Source organism: Schistocerca gregaria, chromosome 3 (genome assembly GCF_023897955.1).
Source record: "Schistocerca gregaria isolate iqSchGreg1 chromosome 3, iqSchGreg1.2, whole genome shotgun sequence".
NCBI lineage: Eukaryota > Metazoa > Arthropoda > Insecta > Orthoptera > Acrididae > Schistocerca > Schistocerca gregaria.
The window spans coordinates 847,749,103-847,775,288 of NC_064922.1; the positions used below are offsets into that span (position 1 = coordinate 847,749,103).

Consider the following 26,186-nt stretch of genomic DNA (forward strand, 5'->3'; position numbering starts at 1 on the left):
TTCCTGCCTTTCACTACAATTTACTAGCGTGGCAATTTCTCTGTATACAACAGCATCATCCGCAAAAAGCCTCATAGAATTACATCAATCCACGGTGTTATTTATACGTATTGCCAAGAATAATGGTCCTACAGTACTCCCATTGGACACGCCCAAAGCCGGCCGCTGCAGCCGAGCGGTTCGAGGCGCTTCAGTACGGATCCACGCGGCTACTACGGACGCAGGTTCGAATCCTGCCTTGGGCATGGATGTGTGTGATGTCCTTAGGTTAGTTAGGTTTAAGTAGTTCTAAGTTGTAGGGGACTGATGACAGCTGTTAAGTCCCATAGTGCTTAGAGCTATTTGACACGCCCAAAACTTCTTTTATGTCTGAAAACTTCGTTCTGAATCACGTGCCGTGTTCTGTTTGCTAGTAACTTTGCGATCCAGTCACACAGCTGGTCTGACTTTGTGTACTCTCGCACTTTGTTCATTAGGCGGCAAAGTGGGACTGTATCGAACCCCTTCCGGAAGTCAAGCAACATGGCGTTAAAGTACACAGGAGATTTTCGGCGTACAGAAATGTCATAATGTGTGGTCATAAAACATGTTCTAACATAACGACGTCAGAGATATCGGCCAATAATTTCGTGTGTCTATTCTAAAAATATACAAAGCAGTTACATTACATTACATTAATACTTGTTCCATAGATCAAGAATACGACGTTTTGTACTGATGTGGAATGTGTGAGTTAAACATAAGTTTGCTTCACACAACATAACTAACTTTTTTTATTACAGTCACTACTTCATATTTAAAAATTCATCTATTGAATAGAAGGAGTTGTCATTCAGAAATTCTTTAATTTGTTTTTAAATGTTGGTTGGCTACCTGTCAGACTTTTAGTGCTGTTTGGCAAATGACCAAAGATTCTTCTGGTACCATAATTCACCGTTTTCTGTGTCAAAGTCAGATTTAACCCAGAATAGTGAAGAACATTCTTTCTTCTAGTGTTGTAGCTAAGCACTTCACTATTATTTTTGAACTGCGATGGGTTATGAATAACAAATTTCATAAGTGGTTATATGTATTGCGAAGGTGCTGTGGATATCTCGAGTTCGTTAAATAAATGTTTGCAAGGTGGTCTTGGGTGGGCTCCAGCTGTTATTCTGGTTACACGCTTTTGTGCAATGAATATTTTTCTCTTAATGATTTCCAATAATCCTAATAGCATAAGTAGCTGAACCTAACCGTTTCTGCACATCAACAATGTGTTTCTTTCAATTCAATTTCTCATCAATGCGCATGTAACGCCGGAAATACATATCCTCCTATTTCCACCTATTGTACTATAAATTTTTTCTATATTTTATATATATATATATATATATATATATATATATATATATATATATATATATATATAGGTCGTGTGGAGAACCAAAGTGTTTATGATCTTGGGTAGTGTTAACTGTGCAACGTGGAGCGTGGGCAGAGGGAGTCTGGCTGGAGTAGGGCGGTGGAGCAGGTGTGTTGAGTGACGCTCCCGCGAGTTGCCGCGCTTCCGGGGTTTGGCAGCATGTAATTGCGCTCGACTTGCTATGATAGTTACTGGCACGGTGTCGCGGACGGGAAACATTAGCTGGCGCACATCAAGAGCTCGTTTCGCCTGGTGGCCGTGTCGAGAAGAAGGCGCGCCAACATCCAGCTTCTGCAACAGCTACGGCCGACAATGAGTGGCTGTCGCCACCTCCTCGACCGACGACTTCAAACCTTCAATCAACCAACAAGGAAGCCTGAAAGCACGTAAAGTTTTAGAACTGTATGGCAGAACTCAACTTTTCAAACTATTCCATTAGCATAACTGAAATACAGCAACTTAGCATGAACCTTTGTTGCTCATTGTCCCAGTTGCATTACAAAGCACGGTCCCTTCCTTTTCCGAAATGAACTCGAGTGTCGTTGACATTCGAACGCCAGCATTAAAGCAATATCACTCGATTTCACTGCTTTAATTTCAAAGTTCAGTTAAAGTATTCATAGGTAGCTAGAATTACCAAACAGAACTATATTTAGATTACACAAGCAGAAATTCAGAGTGCTAGTTTTGTTACCATAGTTTAGCTTATCTGTGACTGCATCTCAGCTTGGTACATACTAAATTTTTCTACTGTTAATTGTTCAGAATCATTTAATTAAAGTTCAAAGTTAAATCTCTTATTTCTTAATTTCGTAGATTCAAGTAGGTTTTGAAATGATTGTTGAGGTAGCCCACGCCCAACCTTATTTTATTGAATTTCGTAGTGCCTCACGAACAGTCACTACATTAACTTTCAATATTCCGGTTTCATTAATTGTTTTGCTAAATTAAGTCAGAGCGTTTCAAAATTTATTATTTCTGACAAAAATTCAGTTTTCACATAACACGTGTCAACTTCAGTTGCCACGCTTTTAGTGCTAAATATATGTGCAATAATGTTTCTTTTTCAGTTATTATAGCAGTTGTCCATAGGACAGGCGACCGTAATTTTCCCCAAATCTCAAATATCTAATTAACTCCCGTTAATTGTTAACGTAACGACTGACCACATTTACTTTCTTTATTAACTTCACCCATTTTTCAAAATTAATTTCCACCCATTTCATTTGAATTTTTCCTTTCATTTACATGTAACATTTTCCTTCCTGTTTTCCGACAAATTAACTTCAGTGACGATTGCTTTTCTCAAATTTCCATTAGGTACACGCGGTTTAATTTTTACTGTCATTAAGGTCGATAAGTGAAGGGGAGGTTACACACACACCCAGAAATTTTTAATATTTTGCCTTAGCAACAGACTTCTGTTCAGTGTCTATATTTATCAACAGTGTTGTGCTATTTACTGTTCTGTGTTCTCTAAATTTAGTGAGAGTACATTTGCAGAGATCCACTTAATAATTGTCTGAAAAAGTGTATTTACAATTTCCTCAGCTAATTCCAGTTTGTTGGGTGTGATTACTATACTTCTATCATCAGCAAAAAGAACTAGCTTTGCATCTTCATGAATATGGAGTGCAAGTCATTAATACAGGGTGTTTCAAAAATGACCGGTATATTTGAAACGGCAATACAAACTAAACGAGCAGCGATAGAAATACACCGTTTGTTGCAATATGCTTGGGACAACAGTACATTTTCAGGTAGACAAACTTTCGAAATTACAGTAGTTACAATTGTCAACAACAGATGGCGCTGCGGTCTGGGAAACTCTATAGTACGATATTTTCCACATATCCACCATACTTAGCAATAATATGGCGTAGTCTCTGAAAGAAATTACCAGAAACCATTGACAACGTGTCTGGCGGAATGGCTTCACATGCAGATGAGATGTACTGCTTCAGCTGTTCAATTGTTTCTGGATTCTGGCGGTACACCTGGTCTTTCAAGTGTCCCCACAGAAAGAAGTCACAGGGGTTCATGTCTGGCGAATAGGGAGGCCAATCCACGCCGCCTCCTGTATGTTTCGGATAGCCCAAAGCAATCACACGATCATCGAAATATTCATTCAGGAAATTAAAGACGTCGGCCGTGCGATGTGGCCGGGCACCATCTTGCATAAACCACGAGGTGTTCACAGTGTCGTCTAAGGCAGTTTGTACCGCCACAAATTCACGAAGAATGTCCAGATAGCGTGATGCAGTAATCGTTTCGGATCTGAAAAATGGGCCAATGATTCCTTTGGAAGAAATGGCGGCCCAGACCAGTACTTTTTGAGGATGCAGAGACGATGGGACTGCAACATGGGGCTTTTCGGTTCCCCATATGCGCCAGTTCTGTTTATTGACGAAGCCGTCCAGGTAAAAACAAGCTTCGTCAGTAAACCAAATGCTGCCCACATGCATATCGCCGTCATCAATCCTGTGCACTATATCGTTAGCGAATGTCTCTCGTGCAGCAATGGTAGCGGCGCTGAGGGGTTGCCGCGTTTGAATTTTGTATGGATAGAGGTGTAAACTCTGGCGCATGAGACGATACGTGGACGTTGGCGTCATTTGGACCGCAGCTGCAACACGGCGATCGGAAACCCGAGGCTGCTGTTGGATCACCTGCTGCACTAGCTGCGCGTTGCCCTCTGTGGTTGCCGTACGCGGTCGCCCTACCTTTTCAGCACGTTCATCCGTCACGTTCATAGTCCGCTGAAATTTTTCAAACTGATCCTTTATTGTATCGCGATTCGGTCCTTTGGTTATATTAAGCCTCCGTTGAAAACTTCGTCTTGTTGCAACAACACTGTATTCCAACACCAGAAAAATCCTCTGTTCTAAGGAATAAACCATGTTGTCCGCAGCACACTTGCACGTTGTGAACAGCACACGCTTACAGCAGAAAGACGACGTACAGAATGGCGCACCCACAGACTGCGTTGTCTTCTATATCTTTCACATCACTTGCAGCGCCATCTGTTGTTGAAAATAGTAACTACTGTAATTTCGAAAGTTTGTCCGCCTGAAAATGTACTGTTGTCCTAAGCATATTGCAACAAAATGTGTATTTCTATCGCTGCTCGTTTAGTTTTTATTGGCGTTTCAAATATACCGGTCATTTTTGAAACACCCTGTATATATTAACAACAATGAATGCATTTCTTTGTTTTAATGTATATGATTCCGTGTAAGCCACTTTCGTTCTTGTGCTGTGTTCAGAACTGTGTTGACTGGCATTAAGGGGTCTGGAGTCCAGTAACGAGTATCAAGACTAATACTACTGGAGTGGCGCGACATAATTTGGCAACCAGCGCCGGACCGGCAGAACCAGCCAACCGCTGCAGCCAGTACTGACCACCATGACGACGTTCAGGTAGGTGAACTCGTCGTCCTCGGACAGTCCTGGAGAGCGCTCCGGACTGAAGTGGTAGGTCGTTTCCAGCCGGTAGTCCAGCGAGCCGTTCGCCATCCTCGTGACGTCACGCCTGCGCCGCCACTCCCTGAAACCAAACCAGAAAAGGTTTAAAGGTCACCACCGTAGCACGTCGGTCTGTGCACACCTATCTGTCAACAGCAGTGCCCATAGTTTCTATCTTCCGGCGTTCTCTTCCAGAATTAATTGGACCAGAGACAGCTAGATACACGTGACTCTAATGGCAGTCACTAATTTTAACTTCAATTTTTGCCAGTTGAGGTACAACCTGTCTGAATTACTAAACCGCTAAAATGTTCACTCGACCCCTTGATCCCATCTCCAGGCTGCCTACCTCTTGAGGTAACGGAACTTACGCCACGCTAATTGCTCAGACTACATTTGCGTGGTATTTCAGAATGACAGCACTTAGCGCTTAGCGGCTTCCAACGAACTTTACACATATGGTATATGGTGGTATCTGTTCTTTCTGACATGTCCGAAAGAACAGATAGCATCGGTGACCATGCACCTCGTTAGAATGAAATTACAATGAAATGAACACCCTTAGCTGCTTACAGACGTTGTCATACGTCAACCGGGACAGATGAAAATGTGTGCCCCGATCGGGACTCGAATCCGGGGTCCCCTGCTTACATGGCAGACGCTCTATCCATCTGAGCCCCCAAGGACACAGAGGATAGAGCGACTGCAGGGATTTATCTCTGGCGCACCTCCCGAGAAACCCACGTTCTCAACGTATTGTCCCGCACTACATTTGTGGTGCCCCCACACATTATACTCATTACTGGCGGCGCGTTGCCGATTCCCGTAAGAGTTCGGGCACTGTTTGTGCATTCGCACAGAAGAAGAAGATGGTCAAGGTGAGCCTTAACTGTATATATACTAAGATGGCATCTGTTCTTTCGGAGGCGTGGCAGAGATAGATCCCTGCAGTCGCGCTATCCTCTGTGTCCTTGGTGGCTCAGATGGATAGAGCGTCTGCCATGTAAGCAGGCGATCCAGGGTTCGAGTCCCGGTCGGGGCACACATTTTCATCTGTCCCCGTTGACGTATGTCAACGCCTGTAAGCAGGTAAGGGTGTTCATTTCATTGTAATGTAACTTTACACATGATTACAATACATTTGGAAACTTCTTTTTTACTAATAAACACTTCACGCCCACCCCGCCACTGCCGCCCTCCACAAAATAATGAAACGAAGACAGTTTATCGATTTCTGCATTTTCGTTGGTCGTATAGTGAAACTTCAGTGTCAGGCATGACGTTTTAACTTATTACCTCTTTACTATTAATTCTATTCGTAACACGTTTTGCAGACAGCATCCACATATACTACAGAATGTATCTGCAAAATTATATCATTGTACAACAAAACAGTTCAGGAGAGACGACGCCACGGACACTGAGATGCTTCAAATGCTAGCTTATCTTAAAATGGAGTGCAAGACTTTCGTAAAAATGTTCGTAGTTCTCATTATCTATTGCGTAAAACATTATAGGATAGCAAGAATGTGTTGCATAGGGCGCCAAAAGGGCAAATACTGGATCTGCTCGAGAAAATGGAGATTTGTGTACACAGAAAACGGCAACCGGAATTACTGCTGAAGGACCAGATTGGGGTTAACCTAAATGCTTATTCTACGGTATTCAGAAACCTACTAGTCTGAGCTGCGTCGTGCGCCCGAGCAGCTTGGCGTGCGGTCGTGTTCGCCGGCAACCGGTGACGAGGAGACTGGACCTTCTTCCGCAAGTTCCGCCACAAGAAAACAAGAGCTTCATACAGAGAACGCACGTCGCGCCGCCACTGAGACCCCACTACTGATGTGTTATCAACTATCGACTTTCTACTAAACAGTCATTGTTTCGTTAATCACCTTATATTTACGGTTATGGTTTAACTGTTTTGTGACGCTGGAAGATTTCAAGTTATAGATGGTGTTTTATTTGCAAATTTTTTTATGCTGGCTTTTACACAATTGTGTGTTTTACTTTGACGGGCTATGTGCTTCCCATTATTACTATTTCCACTTTTTATATGGATTTTAAGTATCGAACTAAAGCCACATATTGTATGTCAGTACACGTTTTATTGCGCTCTGCTGGCCTCGTTTATTTGTATAAATACCAGACGCATCCAGGACATTACCAACACTTACTATATAACTACAAGTATAATTTGACGTTGATATCTACATGAGAATATTTTATGGTATATATGGCTGGTATGCATGGCTGTTAATCATGTAAGTACTTAATTTTTCTTATGTAGCAGTAGGTCTTTTATAGATTTAGCTTCAGCAAAGTGAACTTAGTTGGTTACACCACTGTTTCTGTTTGTAACATATCTGAAAATGGCAGAATCCAAAACCGGTAATAGCGAATTGTAAAAGTTGGTGTGACCAAGACGAACCTGTAAAATAATATCCAATTCGCATATTAACAGTTCTGTTACGTAATATAAGTGAAAAATATACTCTGTGAAAGTAATTGCTGACACATTGGAACTGATTAAAAAAATAATCACAACAACAAAAACATACTTATTGAGTTCCTCAAAATTTGTAATTCCATAACCAAGAAGTCTGAATAAGCGAAACAAATAAAGCTTGTTGAAAGAACTAGAGTGTCCGCCATCTGCTTAGCAATTCATGTGTGTTGTCTCAGAATAACGTTTATTCATAAAGAAACTCAAAGAAACTTCCACTTACCTAACTGATGAGGGCCATGCATACTAGTTTCCTTATTAGTATCTTGGTAATGTATGACAAATACGTTGCTGCTTGGTTGATCGACAGACATATTTTCACTTTTTTTTAGATTCGCGCTATCTTCAGAGACAGTTTAAGGGAGTCCTTCATTATAAGTGGGTGTTGGTGTTTGGTTGAACTTCCTAGCGGATTAAAACTGTGTGCTGGACCGAGATCCGAACTCGGGACCTTTGCGTATGGCGGGCAAGTGCTCTACCACCGAGCTATCTAAGTACAAGTCACGACCCGCCCTCACAGCTTTCCTTCCGCCAGTACCTCGTCTCCTACCTTCCGTATTTCACAGAAGCCCTCCTGAGAACCTTGCAACACTATTATTCCTGTGAGAAAAGATATTGCGAAGACATGGCTTAGCCACGTCCTGTGTGGAAGTCCCGAATTCAGGTCTCGGTCCGGCACATAGTTTTAATCTGCCAGAAAGTTTCATAGCAGCACACACTCCGCTTCAGGGTGAAAATCTCATTCAGGAAACATCCCCCACACTGTGGCTGTCACATCTCAGAAATAACCTTTCTTCCATGATTTCTAATCCTGCAACATTTTCAGGAGAGCTTCTGCAGAGTTTGCAAGGTAGGAGACGAGGCACTGGCGTAAGTAAAGCTGGAAGAAGTATCGTGAGTCGTGCTTGGGTAGCTCTGCGGTAGAGCATTTGTTCGCGAAAAGCAAAGATCCCGAGTTCGATCTTTGGTCCGGTACACAGTTTTAAGCTGCCAGGAAGTTTCGTTATCGGCGCACACTCCGCTGCAGAGTGAAAATTTTATTCTGTGTTTGGTTGTCCTGCACAGTTCACAATGTCTTATTCTGGACATTGTCGTGCGTATTTCACAAGAGGGGGTGAACAAGAACTCCCCCTCCAACAAACTTTCAGAGGTTATTCAGGGGTACCTTTCGAGTAGTTTGTTATGAGGGATCCACAGTTCCCAGCCGATCATTATGGGGCAATAATGTAATTATGATTTATTCGGTTTGTTACCACAATCATCTTTTTTCTGTAAAAATACATTCACAACAGTGAAGAAGCCTCCAATCTGCAATAGCCAAAACGTGCGACACGCAATACAGAGTAATGCAACAGCCCTCAGACGAATCACGAACACCTTTACCACAGTGTGTTCAGTTCTTTCCGTAAAGCACGGTACAAATAGAGAACTGTTTCCTTACAGGAATTGTTCAGAAGATCGACCACCACACTCACGGCACAGTGTACAGCAAGCCACCATCGACTGTCTCCCACGCTCAAGATCTCCACAATTTGGCGCACTACTTCGGCGTTGCGATAATCCTAGCAAACACGCCCGTCCGAATATCGACCGGTGTCTATCAAGCTAGACACTTCACACGCCCCGCTGGAAGCAGACGTAAACTGGCGTCGTGTCCGGTGACCGAGATGACCACGGGACAGGTCCTCGGCGGCCTGTCCATATCTGAACAAACCAAATGCAGTAAATCGAAACGACCCAGTAAAGACGGTGGGTCCTTTACACCAAAATACTCAGAAAGTTTGTCGTGAGAGTTGTGTATATATTAGGTGTTTCCACAAGTCGTCTTAAAACCGTTTCTTTTTCTTAAACTATGTCTGTAGGTCAAGGAGTATTCAAAAGGCCGCTAAAAATTTTTAAGAATACACGACACTGTTACGACACAGGAACACGACAAATAAAGCAATAAAGCAGTGACTCATTTCACACCTATAAGTGAAATAAATTAAACAAAGTAACAGTAGTCAGTAGAGTTAAATTTTTTACCGCTGTCAGTTTTGGACCTCAAATACTTTTGACAAACAGCTTTACTTACGGAGGACATTGAAAGGGTGCAAAAAATGGCAGCTCGTTTTGTATTATCACGTAATACGGGAGAGAGTGTGGCAGATTTGATACGCGAATTGGGATGGAAGTCATTACAGCAAAGACGTTTTTCGTCGCGGCGAGATCTTTTTACGAAATTTCAGTCACCAACTTTCTCTTCCGAATGCGAAAATATTTTATTGAGCCCAACCTACATAGGTAGGAATGATCATCAAAATAAAATACGAGAAATCAGAGCTCGAACAGAAAGGTTTAGGTGTTCGTTTTTCCTGTTAGGGAGTGAAATGGTAGAGAGATAGTATGATTGTGGTTCGATGAACCCTCTGCCAAGCACTTAAATGTGAATTGCAGAGTAGTCATGTAGATGTAGATGTAGATGTAGATGTAGATACAAGGATTATGATATGATGGCCAGATCACTAGTTTTAAAACAGACAGTAAATTGTGGAGCAACTTGGCGATATCAACAGCGTACTTGTAGCTGTGCGCTAGTGTGTGACACATACGGTAATCATCATGTATTTGGAGTCATCAATCTCCTCGGTTACATAAATGTATAACTAACTAAGAATAAGTCTGGTCAGTGGCTCAGTGGTCTTCTAATTGTGCCAAGTTTTCTAACTAAAATTTAGCTATAGTAAGTCAACTCATTGAGACGACGTTAACTTCACATTTTGTTTCGTTTTATTGGGTGAGAAAAACATTTAAATTTATTCGTTGTGAAGAAGCCTAATTTTATTTCACTTGCCGTATCCCGACGTGGCTCGCAACATACTCATAAACTCACACTCATATCAGAGGGGAGGCGGGTTCTCAGGCAATTCATTTCTTGATACGCGAGCGGCTATGCACAGAAGGGGGACGGCGCCTGTGTAAAGATGAGATTTTTCAGGTCTGTGTATTTGGAGACCGTAGAGAAGGATTTGCGTGTCATGCTATGAGGTAGATATGGTGACAATAAGGAAGTGAGACTCTGGGTTTGCTTGCTGGTCTGCTGTCTATTCCTTCTTCCCGTATTTGCAACTAACTTGCACAAGACAGAGACACTAGTTTATAACTTCAGTGCACGCAAAATACAGATGAGGCTTACTAGAATCTCCAGCCTGCCAGCCCAGCCTGTAACTTTATAAGGATTCGGGTATACGCAGTAACATGACCACGAACGATGGAATTTCCAGATTCTGTTGTTCTAATTGAACACTTAGATGCAAGTATTCGTCGCAATGAAAGTGACATACAGACATAGGTACGTACAGATAAATGTACGATGGAAATCAATAACGCTAGCCCAGAGGCACGTACAGGCAAACTTTGCAAGTCTTTATTAGTATACAGGCTACACTGAAGATAAGACTCACTCACATAGTATCTACTGTAGGATATTGGTCATCAGAGGCTTCTGTCTAGAACTCTCCTCGAGCTGGTACACTTATGCTCGCTGGAACTCTGCCTTGCTTAAAGTTTGGGGGCCTCTATAAATAGCATTTGGGGCTGTTTGCTTGCAGATGGTACATGACCGCGCCGCATTATCCCTCCAATTGTCAATCAGAGAGCGTGAAATCAGCAGTTTCTCAATGCGTACGACCGTTTGTGAAGTGACCAAAGCGGCTTTCACTGTGAGTCTCTACCTAAGTTGCCAGGCTTACTGCTAATATTTATATTTAGATGATTTTTCCTTCTTTTCTCGGCAATCCTTCATGCTTCCGTCATTACAACTTGAAGACGAAGTGATAAGTCTAAGAAAAAGGATTTTAATTTTATGAGGTTGTGATACTCCACTTCTCTCCTTATTAATCCCATTTTTAAACGAAAAGCCGACCTCGGTAGCCGATCGGTTCTAGGCGCTTCAGTCTAGAACCACGCGGCTGCTGTGGTCGCAGGTTCGAATCCTGCCTCGGGCATGGATGTGTGTGATGTCCTTAGGTTAGTTAGGTTTAAGTAGTTCTAAGTATAGGGGCTGATGACCTCAGATGATAAGTCCGATAGTGCTTAGAGTCATTTGAACCATTTTAAACGAAAACAGATCATTGAAAGGAAAGGTACCGGAATTACATGGAGAGCTTTTTCTTGTTTTATGTAATAGGCATAGCACTACTAAAGTCAAGGATCCGGGTTCCAATAAGGTCTGAGGGTCGATCCCCACTCAGTCCTGTAATTTTCCTCTGTCATTTTATCTCTCTTTTCAACTCTGACACTGTATGTTAACGTGAAGAATGCCGAGTTAGAACGGGATTTGGGGTCTTCCTTAAACAGTAGGTGCCCCTACTATGACTGGCTGGGTACGTCACCTCAAAGATCATAAGAAGGCATTGGCATTTCACTTCCAAAGGGACCATGCCTTGTAAGGTGTTGCCCTATTCAAACCAACCTTTGGCCTAATGACAAGATTACCTTTTAGTCTTCTGACTTTTCGTCCATTATTTCCTCTCTTCTACCTATCCCTTCATTTCACACTCATCCCTTTTCTCGCCGGTTCTACACAGGGCCTTCACATCCCCTGTCGTACCAACCAACTTAGTTATTAAACCATCAATAACCATTCTCATGCGAGCAACAGAGGAATGCGGAATCAAGGGCATTAAATCAACCTACTTAATTCTAGCTGTCCTCCTGCAACATTCCGTCTAAAATGCTTGGATCCTCTTCTTTTCTGAATTCCCACACAGATCTCACTTCGAATTCTATGCTCCAGAAGTATACTACCAAACATTTCGTTTCCAAAATAAGATGAATGTTTAATACGAGTACATCTCTTTCAGCATCTAATAATATCTTTGCCTGTAATAATCTGCTTCTTATTTCCTCCGTTTTCCATCCATCATACGTTATTTTACTTCCGGAGTAGCAAAATTCCCTTATTTCGCATTCTTCATGCTGCCTAAATAGGAAAGTAGTCACCTGTGCTGTTCGCCATGTAAACTGATTGTATCCAAAATAAAATAAATTCAGCAACACGTCTTCATATTTTTGTACCTACATTCCATCACACTCCAAATTCAACCGAAATGATCAAGTTGTCCGTTGTTTGCGTCTGAAGCACACACAGAACGCCTGGGCTGTTAGTTCACACGACGCATTGGGCTGTAATGTGGGCTGCCTAACTGGCAGGAAAGCAGCGTCTCGACTTCCACACCAGAATGCGGTTTTTTCTATGACTGTGGAGTTTAACGCTTGCCACAGTGTTGAACTTGTTAGTTTCTGTTTGCTCTAACTTCTTCTGGAAACTTGCCCCATGTCCAGGATGACAGAGTTCCAAGCATGAAGGGGTGAGGTTTCCCTATCGTTGTATTGTGTCGTATCGAGCCTTGTGAATGCTTGTCTGTATTCTTATGTTTGGTGTTTTACTGCAAGCGATTTTAAATATATCGTTGAATAATAAATCTCAAATCTATACTTTTCATTGTCATCTGTTCCATAACGGTGTATATTTTTCCCTGCTTAATTGTCCTAATAAACTGTGTGCATGACGGGTAAGAATGCAACGATGAAAGATATCACGTCAGTAAGATACAGTATCGACTTTTCAAAGGAAATTCGAATAATTTCCAAGTTCTTGTCTTCATTACATTCGCCGTTTCTTATTGACGAGTATGGCGTATCGTACTGCCTCTTTTCTGATCGTTCAGCACCGATCTCGTCTTTGTAACGTATTTTTGTCCACTGTTATGGTAATTTCTTAATTTTTTAATTACTTGTCTTATTTATTTAGACATTCATTTCACGTGGTAACATTGGGGCCTTCAGACACTCTTCTACATCCAAGCACACATAGTTAGAGAGTTGTAGCTGCAAAGTGCTTAGTACAAGATCAGTACATTTTAATAATAATACAAATAATAATACCTGTACCCGTCTACAGTTACAGAAGCAATCTACTTTGGTCTGTATTCACATATTAGCACACGGCGAACAGATATGCCGTTAATAACTGTGTAATACGTTGCAATGGTATTTAACAATATCACTGTTTTTGTAATCGTACTTCATAATAAATTACAAAAGAACACAATTCTGTTTCAGTGCCGTCTGACTTTTTTCTAACCGCACTCATCATAATGTTTCAGCATACTTTCATTATAATAGAAGCATGAAGATAGCGCAAACCTCACGAATTTTAACAAGTGGGAGGTCCTGCACATGGAGATACGATCGTCTAACAATTGAAAAACTAAGAAATTTCAAATTTTAATTGAATTGCAGTGTAATAACTAATCAAAACAGTCCGTTGCAGACTACGTGCCATAACAGTTATCAACAAAACTGAGCAAGTTCCCTTCATGGTAGATATCGCTGCACCCTACACCCATAGTTTGCAAAACCCAAGCGATGAGATGACAAAACACAGAGATCTGACTGATGAGGTAAAATCCTTGTCGAAACGGAAGTCTGTGCTCTTCGCCACAGTACTAAAATTAAAAACCGTCTTTATCCCAAAACCGACTGCGAAGAGCATGCAAGAAATAAAACTGAGAGCGACAGTTTCAGACGGAGCGAACAAATTAGCGTACGGAAGCATGAAACGCGTGGGCATTGTGCACTTGTCACTAAACTGCAGTTCCAGCCTTCCTTAGAATTATTCCAGAACCCTGCACATACATTGTAAACAGTTGTTGTTGGCCTCAAATTTCAATTAAAGGGAAAATTTAAAAGCAAGACACTATTTATCAATCAGCAACATAACCTGAAGAGACGACAGCACTTATTCTTGGTTCTTAGTAATTGGGGACAATAGCTTTAGTAATATTTTTGCGTTTCAATAGCTAATATACCTCAGACAGTGTCTTATGTTTGCACTGACATATGCGAAGCACTCGAAGTTCTATTAAGGTATGTGCAAAGGAGATAATGTCAATAAATCAAGGCTAATGTAAAATATAAGAGTTGCCCAGAAACTTTTCTCAGCCGAAAACAATGCTACGGATGTGAAACGTTACGTATGTATTATTTGAAGTCTCCTGAGTGAGCTTCCCAAGTTTCTGTCACTTCCGACGGATATCATGGCTGCAGGACAGTTTGCAAACGACGTCTGTAGGTGATATACGTTACAGGCAACGTGTCGTCATTGGCTTTCTCACTTCAGAGAAAGCAACTATGTGAAATATTCACAGACCCTTGTGTAAAGTCTGTCGAGCATCTGCTGCCAACAGAAGTACAGTTAGTCCCTTGGCACGGAGGGTCCGGTCATCAGAAGGCGATTCGGTGGAGCTCCACGATTTGCAGTCCACGGCTGTCACACCTGACATGTTGCAGCAATCTGATGTCATTCGCGAGGACAGACTCATTACGACTCGGCAATTGGTGCTGCATCTGCCAATCACCAAAGGAAGTGTGGATATAATTATCCGCACTCTTGGATATTCAAAAGTGTGTGCAATATGGGTCCTGCGGTGTCTAACAGTGGATCAGAAATCGCACAAAGAAACATTTGTCTTGATTTGTTGCAACGTTTTGAAGCTGAGGGGGAGGCCTTGTCCTGGATCGTGACAGGTGATGAAACCTGGGTTCATCATTTTGAGCCCGAAACGAAACGACAGTCGAAGGAATGGCACCATTCCCACTACCCACAGAACAAAAGATTCAAAGCAACTGCTTCTGCCGATAAGGTCATTATCACCGTGTTCTGGGACTGTGAAGATACGATTCTCATTGATGTGATGCCAAGAGGCGGTACCATTAAATCAGAAGCATATGTCAACACATTAACAAAACTCAAGTCGCGCTTCCGGCGACTTCGGCGCCACAGCAGTCCAGATGTTTTGCTGCAACACGATAACACTCGGCCCCACACAAGTCTGAGGACTGCTGAATACACCGAAAAATAAGGTTTGACAGTGTTACCCCATCCACTCTACAGACCGTACCTAGCCCCTTCCACTTTTTTGGGCCCTTAAAGGATCCCATTCGTAGAAGACATTTTGAGGGCGATAAGGGCGTGATTTACACAGTGAAGCACTAGCTCCGCCACCAGTATTACATTCTCTTCTGATAACTCCATCGCTCACGCAAGTCACGGTTAATAACGAAAGCAATTCGCCCACGAAACAGCAGACGAACGTTCTCTGCGCTTCTCTGACAGACCCCGCAAAACACGAGCGAGCACGTGCGAAAGCGAACCGAACACAGGGGAATCCTGCTCTCCCGCACTCGGCCGCTGCTCACAACAGAACTCTCGTTCACTGGTGGTCGCTCCGGCGTCTACTAGGCGTCACTGGGTAACTGCTTCCGAAGGAACGGACACGTCACAGGTGCGCAGAAAACGCCCTCGTCGCAAGGAGTCACGTGTGTGTGTCTGTGAAAAGGTGCGAGACGGATCGCTGAAGCTACCTATTACAGTGACAAGACACTAATGGCGCCGATTTGTTTAAAATTACTGATGTTTTAACAGCGGGAAGAAAAGTGTTTAAATGGAAGCCAGATGAATGGCGAAGACTCGCCTTTGTGTTGCCGAATCCCACCTTGCAAGAATTTAACTGGGTTCACTGTGGAAGCTGTTAAGATCTTAGTAGGTGCGACTCAGCAGCAGTGTTATTTCAACACTTACTTTAAACATCTCCCATCACTGTACCGAAACATTAGTCACTAAACGAAATTACAACAGTGTAGAGACATTATATTTCACGTTCCACGCTTTTCACTTCGAATTTTGTAAATGCTTTGTTATATCAACCTGTCATGTGACGTATATTCCTTACATTCATGGATTCAACTGAATGTTTAAGTGAAGAGTAGGCCGGTTCACGGTGGGTGAGGGAAGGGTGGGGTTAGATATTGTAGTTTTGAAGAAACGTAGTGTTGTTTTCGCTTCAGCTTACATGGAAATCTAAGTGTATTTCAATTTCTGTAGGTAGACACTTTTTGTTGTTTTCTTCTGCCCGAAAATTGGTTTGATGCAATTCTCCATGCTACTCTATCCTGTGGAAGCCTCTTCATCTCCGAATAGCTGCTGCAACTTACATCTTACTGACTTTGCTTACTGTTTTCATCTCTTGGTCTCCCTCTACAATGTTAACCCCCCCCCCCCCCCCCCCCCACGAACCATAGTTGCTTCCATGACCAAACTGACAACTCATCGGTGACTAAATGAAGGAATCGGTTGATAGGACGCATTCTAACGCAAGTTACGTCACAAACTTATTTTCTCCACAATGGGGATATGCAATCGTAGAGACGTCTGGTTACGTTCTGCACCGCCATTGTTTTGTTTTACATATCCCTGTTGCCATGCGACGTACTTCATTGTTTGTTTACTGATAACATCAACTGTTCCAGCGATCACTACGACCGTTGCAAGCACACGGGTTACTACGTAGAGTTAACCGTAGACTTCGCTCGTGCAATTCCAGCATGTACAAATTTAGAGATGGCTGATGCGCTTTTGGTGGGTATGGGTTATCTGAAGGCAATGGCGCTCAACCGTCGTAACGGGAGATAATTCTGGGACGAAGGTACCGCGACATGGAAACGATTGAAGACATTGATCGTCGTCTTAGGTGACATGGCGCATTTAACACTAATACTCACGACCGGGGGAGACCTAGAAGGACGAGGACGCCGCAACGGGAGGCGGCAATTCTTCTTGCAGTTGACGACGAGCCTAGTGTCAGCACACGACATGTAGCTGCGATACTGAATGTTGACCACATGATGGGTTGCTGCATGTATCAATGCCCACACAGCATATCGAACTTCTCCTGTGAGGAAGAGTTACGTGTAGCATGCTGGTGCGTTCTGTTCTTGTGTGTTTCCCATGATTAATGAGTTGGACAAAATGAGTTGTAACACGGAAACAAAGCGTTTCCAGACTCATGTTCATATAACGTAATTTCTTCGCCTACGTGTAAGAAACGTGTCCTGCAGTCTGTGCTGTACATTTTTGTTACACCCTGTATAATCTTCAGCACTCTTCTGTAGCACTACATTCCGAAAGCCCACGTTTGAAGGCTACCTTCCAGACAGACACCTTCAGAAAAGACATGTCAACATGTAAATTTAGATTAACGATTCTTTTTTCCAGATTGTTTCCTTATTGTTGCCAGCAAACAATTGTATCTTTTGTACTCCGGGCATCATCACTTACTTTGCTAAGCAAATGGAAAAATTCATATGCAGCATTTAATGACTCGTTCCCTGTTCCAGTTCTCTCAGTAAATCCTGATTTAAACGACTAAATTCCATTATCATTAATTGATGTTCATCTCATAACCTCTTTTCGAGACACTATCCATTCCATTCAACTACTCTTGAAAGTCTTTCCGTCTGTGACAGAACTACAAAGTTTTTACTTATTCTCCCTAAACTTTACCTCTCTTTCCGTATTCTTAATTTCCTTTACAGCTGTTAGCACAGTGGACTTGCATTCGGAAAGATGAGGCGTTTTCCGTGATTTCCCTAAATCGCTTAAGGCATATGCCGGAATGGTTCCTTTGAAATGGCACAGTCGACTTTCTTCCCCATCCTTCCCTAACCCTCGCTATTTGGTCCTCCCAGAATCAACCAACCAACCAAGCTTTACAACTTTCCCACTGTACGGAATGAATGGCATTGGCAATAGGCTACAACCCTGCCTCAATCCCTTCTCAACGATAGCCTCCCTTTCATGTCTTTCGACTCGTATAAATACATTCTGTTTTCTGTGTACATTGTAAATACTCTTTTGGCTTCCCGTATTTTATCCTGGCTGCCTTCAAAATTTCAGAGACTTTAGCGCAGTAGACAGTGACAAAGTGGTGCCTACGGCTGCAGCCGTGTTTACCGCGATATGCGCGCCGGCCGACGCCGTGCAGGCTACGCGAGACTAGTGCGTAAACAGCCCGGCGGTGCGAGGCCAGCTGTAAACAGCTCGGCAATGTGTGTCGTTGTCAGCTGTTGACGTGAAACCGCCTGGAGGATCGGCAAGCCCGCAATACACGTCTGTTGTGCGTGGCAGTATAGCCGAGGAGGATAGCGTAAGACGTTTAATTTTTCTCATTCCGTTTCAGAATCATGATATTCACTTTTTATGTGCTGCAACCTTTTCTTGAAATTACCGAAATTACTCTGGTAAATGAAGAATTTCGAAATGTGCAAAAGTGCTCCAAGGTACAACATGGTCATGTAGCTGAGGTTAAATACTCGACTGAACTGTAAACGTGTTGCAGTCGAGAAAATCTTGTCAGTACTGTGTTTCATAATCTATAAACTACATTAATACTCCCCTACACACCAACAATCAGTAATTAAAATCAAATTAAGAAGAACTATTATCAAAAACCGGTTGCAAGTTAAACACATGTTGAAGCAGAAACTAACGGATATTATCATTTTTCAAGATAGGTGGATTTAAGACATTAAAGAAACACAGATCATATTCAAGTATCACATGATCCATGGTAAAATACCTTCGTCTGTTGCAAGGTACATAATAGTTGACGACCAACGAAGTATGGCTTACTGACCACAAGTTAGCCGGCCGTAGTGGCCGAGCGGTTCTAGTCACTACAGTCTGGAACCGCGCGACCGCTACAGCCGCAGGTTCGAATGCTGCCTCGGGCATGGATGTGTGTGATGTCCTTATATTAGTTCGGTTTAAGTAGTCCTAAGTTCTAGGGGACTGATGACCGCAGCAGTTAAGTCCCATGGTGCTCAGAACCATTTTTTTTACCACAGGTTATATAAATAGTTCTAAAACTGTATCATATTTTGCTCACCATAAAAGTCTGTATCTGAAGAATCCATAGTATATTCCAAATAGCTTCAATATATTTTACAGCACTAAAATGTGTAGAACACGAAACATTCACGTATGCTGCACAAAAAACAACCTCACGTCTGATAACATCTAAAACTGCCAAAATGCGGAAACTGCTTATGGTGGTCTCTAGCACGCATTACTTCATATGATTCTATAAATCTGTCTCTTGCATAAAGTACCGGCGGGAAAACATGATGTGTTCCTAGGTACACTATCCCAGAGGTACAGCAAGCTTCCGTAATGGTACAATTACGAGTGATTAATTCAGGTGCTGTTGCTCAATGTACTGCAACTGTGTACTGCAGTCTGTGAACGATGGAGAAGTTGATCCCTATATGGTCTTTTCTTCTTCTGGTGGAGCGTGGTTGCAATTGCCGGAATACGTTGGGTCGCAGAACCGTTAACATTGGAGCTTTGGCGATCCTCATTAGTAATCACCTATATCCAGAGCCTCTAAATGATGTGAAAAACGGGAACGTGGAGAGGCGTTACAGCGACACGAATTATTATTACAGACCTCTTTCTACCAAATCATAACTTCAGGTAGGTATGCGAACGGTATAGAGTAACCTTTGTTAAGAGAACTGGCAACTAACGAGAAAACCCACTTACTTCGTGGAAGAAAATGCAAGGGTCAGTGAAAGATCTGCGAGGTGTATTTGATGACAGAATAGTTGGCTGGCTTCCTCGGACCCGAGACCTACACTGCACTCAGAAGACGTCGGGCTGCTGTTCCCACAGAGGGGCGTCGTTATGAACACCTGATGTAAACAAAGCAAAGCTTAATGCAGTCTCACGTCATCTTTATGCGCAACTGAGATATGTCGCGCCGAGCTCTCATGCTGAGAGAACTATAATAGTCGGAGAACACTCCGTGACAACTGACTGGATGCACTTCTAAATTTAAGCCCCTGTTCTGTATAATTTATACTACAATATAAAGAGGTTTATTGAATACTTGAATGGGGTGCTAGCCCATCGCAGGTAAGACTGGTAATGGTTCTGCCAGCTATATGAGTTTTACCAGCCACAATTCGTAAGGCACATAACTGAGTTTGGTAAAGCATTCCTTCTGTACCACTCTTACTTATGGAAATCGACCATGGGTAACAAGAAGTAATCAGGAAAGTAGAATACCGGCTCAAGAAATGATATTCCTAAGAAGAGTGGTACGATGTACAAGGGAAGATCGAAACAGAAGTGAGGATATAAGGAGAGATTCAGGGATATGTAACCTGAGAGAAAAATTAAAGAAAAATTTCATACAATCGAAGGAACATTTAGAGCATATGAGTGGAGAAAGACTGCTGGTAAAGGCTCTCAATTATAAATTTACTGGAAGAATAAATGGGGGAAGGCCATGGAGATGGAATACTGTAAAAGGAAATTTACCTGTTACAACAAGTCAAGAAGTAGAAGACTATGTAGGGACGAGTTGTTGCTTGATATTGTAATCAATAATTTCGAGACGTTCGAGACAGATTTCCTTCAAATACTTAATTGACAGTGAAATAAACGTTCAGAGAGACATAGGCTACACATCTGATTTAAAATGTATGGTATATAAATATATGTGCACTATGTAAAGAAGAAACGATGTTAGCAAAAATCTCGAAAAGTTCTTGACCGACAGGCTTCAAATTTTTTTACATGATTGTCTAATTCACAATTTGACAAGCATACACTCTTTAATTTTAAACAACGTTGTATATGTTTTCTGCTAAAAACGACTGTGAGAAAAACAATGCTATGCTGTAATAATGTGCAATTTAGTTCTCTTTCTCGCAGTTTTAGCTACGATAGGGATACATTTAAACCATTAGACAAACTGTTTCGGCATACATATTGTTCCTCCTCACATGTATTGTACTCAGAAATTGTACACATGCACTCGATTTTAAGAAAAAACAGGAAAAATGTATTTACGGGTTATAGGCTTAAGATTAAAACTCTACGACGGAATCTGAATCCTCCGAAACTTTGTAATCCCACCCATTTGTGAAATAGTGGCACAAAAGCTACTATCAACACAGATCCAGCAGCAGGAGAGGTCTCCATTATACGCCGCACACCAATGATCCCAACCGGTTTACCCATTTATTTCAAGCGATTTCCGTTCGCTATCGAGGTTTCCCTCACAACAATAAACCAGTTTCAAAGTTAGAGAAAGGGAACAGAGAAAACTGACAGAGAGAGAAGCAAGAAATGAAAGTAGAGAGGGAAAAGGATGTGACAGGGGGTGAGGAGGAAGTGGAGAGCAGAGCGGTGATGACCTAGTTTAGAACATAAAATTAACAAACCTTAAGGTTAATTTCCTTACAAATTCTCCTTTGGAATTCCATACTACATCTACATCCATTCTCTGCAAAACACTGTCAAGTGCATGGCAGTGGATACTGCACAGAGAGAAACACTATTTACATGCATCCCTGTGATTTATCTTGTCTTTGTTGTCCCTAAGTGACAGATATTCAGGCGATTTCGTTATTCCTGACTTAATACGCCTCTTGAAACTTGGTAAATGGGTTTTTTCAAGGGATAGTTTGCGCCTATTATCAACCGTGTGCAAATGCAGTTCTTTCAGGTTTTCAGTGACGCCATAGCGTGGGTCAGGCTAACTTGTGACAGTTTGTACTGCCCTTCTCCGTACATTTTCAATATCCCGTGTTAGACCTATCTGGTACGGTTTCAGTGTTGTAGACTGGGTCGCAGGAGTGTTTTGCAACCAGTCTCGTTTGTAGAACGACTGATTTTCTTCAGTATGATTCGAAATCTGGCACATGTTTTACCTGCCACTGAACATACGCAATAGTTCTATTTGCTATTCCTACGAATTGTTGTACCCATCTATTTGTATACGTTGACTGATTCCAATTGTGGCTCACTGATGTTGTAATCAGAGGGTACAGTACTACGCTTTTTCGTTTTGTGAACTGAACACGTTTTCATTTCTGAACATTACAACAGGCAATCTTTACGTGACTTTTCTCTCTTACCGAGATCGGACTGAATATTAATGCAGTTTTTCGGACAATACATCATTGTAAATAACTGAATCAAATGCAAAAAACCTTGAGGTTCTAATTCATTTGTCTGCAGGGCGAGTAATTATTACATGAACAGCAATGGTCTCAGTACAGTTCCCTCAGGACCATGAGCTGTAATCTCGAGGCAAGCACTAGTCTGTTTGCCCTCTGGTTTATTTAGATGCTGAGCAGTTCCACTGAAGCTCTGGTTCGCCGTCACACGACATCGAAGGTCCTGATTCACTGTCCTGTCGTTAGCAGTACGTGATCTTCAGCAGTTTCTGTGACTGTTATTGTGTCATTCACAATCATGCCATTATTACACCCTCGTCACTTCTGATACACCTTCACGGCCGATGCACGCGATCAGGTCATTAAGACTGCCTTTTCTAGAATACCATCACTTTTTCGATAATCACCATCATTAGCAACTCTGACGTGTCTCTTTTATCCTGACAATAGCGACTGGAATACGTACAAACATCACAACAGAACTCTGTCTCCCGCACAAACACACTGTACGAATTTCTCACGTGATATACAACGAGAGTGCACTATGCTTTTACCTTATCATTTCTCACTTCCTCAGTGCTGAACTACTCCAGAAAGAAAAGAGTGGTAAGACATTGTTGTCTGCCAGACCAACAAGCCAGAGTTCAGTCAAACTTCTACTATACATAATTACGCTGTATTCTGCAACGAACGACCTACACGTTCCTTTTACAACAGATTATTTCCAGACGTGTTTGCAGACCGAACCACTTGCGCACTATATTGCAGCAGCTAGGACACTATAAACAGAGGAAATTCTGTAAAAGATGTTATAAAAACACAGAAACATACACTGGAAACAGTTTCTATGACATAAAAATGAGGCTTAAGGTACTCAACAACTCCTAAGAGTCGTCAGGCACATTTTCCCTGATGTTTCGGAAGATATTTGCAAATTTTGTTTTTACAAAATGTAGCCAGAGTCAGCCTAAAAAAATACTGCTCATCACATCTTTCATGCAATGTTGAGTGTCGACGGAAAGAGTCTGTTTCTTTACTGTTCCTAACAAAATTATTTTTAAAGAGCAACTTAAAGTGCCCATTCGATAGAGCGTTCAAAAATTAGTCTGGCGCGTTAATCTTTTTATGGATGTGTGTTAACAGGAACAGTAAAATATGAAGAATAGCCGGTACCCCAGGAGACGTACAAAACGACCGTACGAACTTCCCCTCACCGATTTGATTCGTATTGACAAGATGTGTAGGGCACGAATATGATTTCAACATACGAAGACCGAACTCTCAACCGTTTATGAGTAAATTGAGTTTGTGTGCTTTTACAGGGTGAACATTAATAAAACCGACAAACTGGAGGGAGGATTACTGACTGAAAAAAGGTCCTATGAACAAGTGTCCGAAAATGCATCGTTGCCACGATAGATGTCGCTGACGAACGGAAGTTTATCTTACCACGTGCCGTGTGTTCCCTGTGTGTTGCAGGCTCTGTGATTGACGTAGCGTACTGTAAGCAACGAAATGGTCCGGTGTTCTTGTCGTGAACAAGCCGAAGCGGCGTTTGTGTACGGCCAAGCAGATGGAAACGGTTGAGAGGCGTAGCGCGGCTGTACCAAAACAGGTACCTTCACATACACCAACCTCATCGCGCAACATTTCCAGCACTTTTTGGGCGTTTGCGTGATCATGGGTTCTTTCAGACAGACGAACGTGCAGGGAGGAGGCTAACTATGCGTACACCAGATTTGGAGCACCGGGTTCTACAGGATACTGACGAGAATCCTAGTACAAGACCCAGACAAGTGCATTCTGTCTGTGACAAATGCTACTATCCCTATCAGCTGCAACAAGTACAAGAATTATCAGCAGCTGATTTCCCTCCACGGGAAGGATTTTGACTATGAATTTTGCATCAGATCATCACATTAATGCAATTCCTCTTATCAGTACTCTTTATCGACGAAGCAACCTTTACCAGAACTGGCATCATCAATCTGCATAATCGTCATCTGTGGGCTATTTGTTTGTGTTGACGCAATCTGGCGTTGTTGTTGTGTGGTCTTCAGTCCTGAGACTGGTTTGATGCAGCTCTCCAAGCTACTCTATCCTGTGCAAGCTTCTTCATCTCCCAGTACTTACTGCAACTTATATCCTTCTGAATCTGCTTAGTGTATTCATCTCTTCGTCTCCCTATACGTTGCCTTCCAATGCTAAATTTGTGATCCCTTGATGCCTCAGAATATGTCCTACCAACCGGTCCCTTCTTCTTGTCATGTTGCGCCACGAACTCCTCTCCAATTCTATTCAATACCTCCTCATTAGTTATGTGATCTACCCATCTAATTTTCTTCATTCTTCTGTAGCACCACATTTCGTAAGCTTATATTCTCTTCTTGTCCAAACTATTTATCGTCCATGTTTCACTTCCATACATGGCTACACTCCATACAAATACTTTCAGAAACGACTTCCTGACACTTAAATCTATACTCGATGGTAACTAATTTGTCTTCTTCAGAAACGCTTTCCTTGCCATTACCAGTCTACATTTTATATCTTCTCTACAGCGACCATCAGTTATTTCGCTCCCCAAATAGCAAAACTCCTTTACTACTTTAAGCGTCTTATTTCCTAATCTAATTCCCGCAGCATCAACCTACTTAATTCGACTACATTCCATTATCCTCGTTTTGCTTTTGTTCATCTTACATTCTCCTTTCAAGACACTATCCATTCCGTTCAACTGCTCTTCCAAGTCCTTTGCTGTCTCTGACAGAATTACAATGTCATCGGTGAAACTCAAAGTTTTTATTTCTTCACCATGCATTATAATAACTACTCCGAATTTTTCTTTTGTTTCCTTCACTGCTTGCTCAACATATAGACTGAATAACATCGGGGAGAGGCTACTACCCTTCCCCACTCCCTTCCCAACCACTGCTTCCCTTTCATGCCCCTCGACTCTTAGAACTGCCATCTGATTTCTGTACAAATTGTAAATAGCCTTTCGCTCCCTGTATTTTACCCCTACCACCTTTAGAATTTGAAAGACAGTATTCCAGTCAACATTGTCAAAAGCTTTTCTAAGTCTACAAATGCTAGGTTTGCCTTTCCTTAATCTTTCTTCTAAAATAAGCCGTAAGGGCACTATTGCCTCATGTGTTCCAACATTTCTACGGAATCCAAACTGATCTTCCCCGAGGTCGGCTTCTACCAGTTTTTCCATTCGTCTGTAAAGAATTCGTGTTAGTAATTTGCAACTGTGACTTATTAAATTGATAGCCCGGTAATTTTCACATCTGTCAACACCTGCTTTCTTTGGGATTGGAATTATTATATTCTTCTTGAAGTCTGAGGATATTTCGCCTGTCTCATTCATCTTGCTCACCAGATGGTAGATGGTAGATGGTAGAGTTTTGTCAGGATCAGCTCTCCCAAGGCTGTCAGTAGTTCTAATGGAATGTTGTCTTCTCCCGGGGCCTTGTTTCGACCCAGGTCTTTCAATGCTCTGTCAAACTCTTCACGCAGTATCGTATCTCCCATTTCAGCTTCATCTCTTCCATTTTCATAATATTGCCCTCAAGTGCATCGCCCTTGTATAGGCCCTCTACATACTCCTTCCACCTTTCTGCTTTCCCTTCTTTGCTTAGGAGTGGATTTCCATCTGAGCCCTTGATATTCACACAAGTGGTTCTCTTTTCTCCAAAGGCCTCTTTAATTTTCCTGTAGGCAGTATCTATCTTATGCAAGCTACATGTTGTAAAACCGAAATTGCAAAGACCTGCCTCAACAACAGGGAAAATATGCTTGTCGAATTCTACGTGCAATTCATAGACGGAAAAGGAATCGCAACGCCAAGAAAGAGTTGTAAACGAAATCTGGTAGGCGGGTTCCTTCATCTGAAACATAACGTCTATTCAAATTTCGCTCCAGTCGCATAAGAGTGGCGCTAGTGGTACCACTGCGAGG

General features: G+C 42.2%; 1 protein-coding gene across 1 annotated transcript in view; it reads right to left on the reverse strand.

The window, feature by feature from the left end:
* LOC126354755 (sensory neuron membrane protein 2-like) overlaps window positions 1-26,186 on the reverse strand; it is a 354,832-nt gene that overhangs the window by 56,870 nt on the left and 271,776 nt on the right. The window contains exon 3 of the mRNA XM_050004636.1: window positions 4,805-4,949. Coding sequence (XP_049860593.1) covers window positions 4,805-4,949 — 145 coding nt within the window. The remainder of the gene's footprint in view (window positions 1-4,804; window positions 4,950-26,186) is intronic.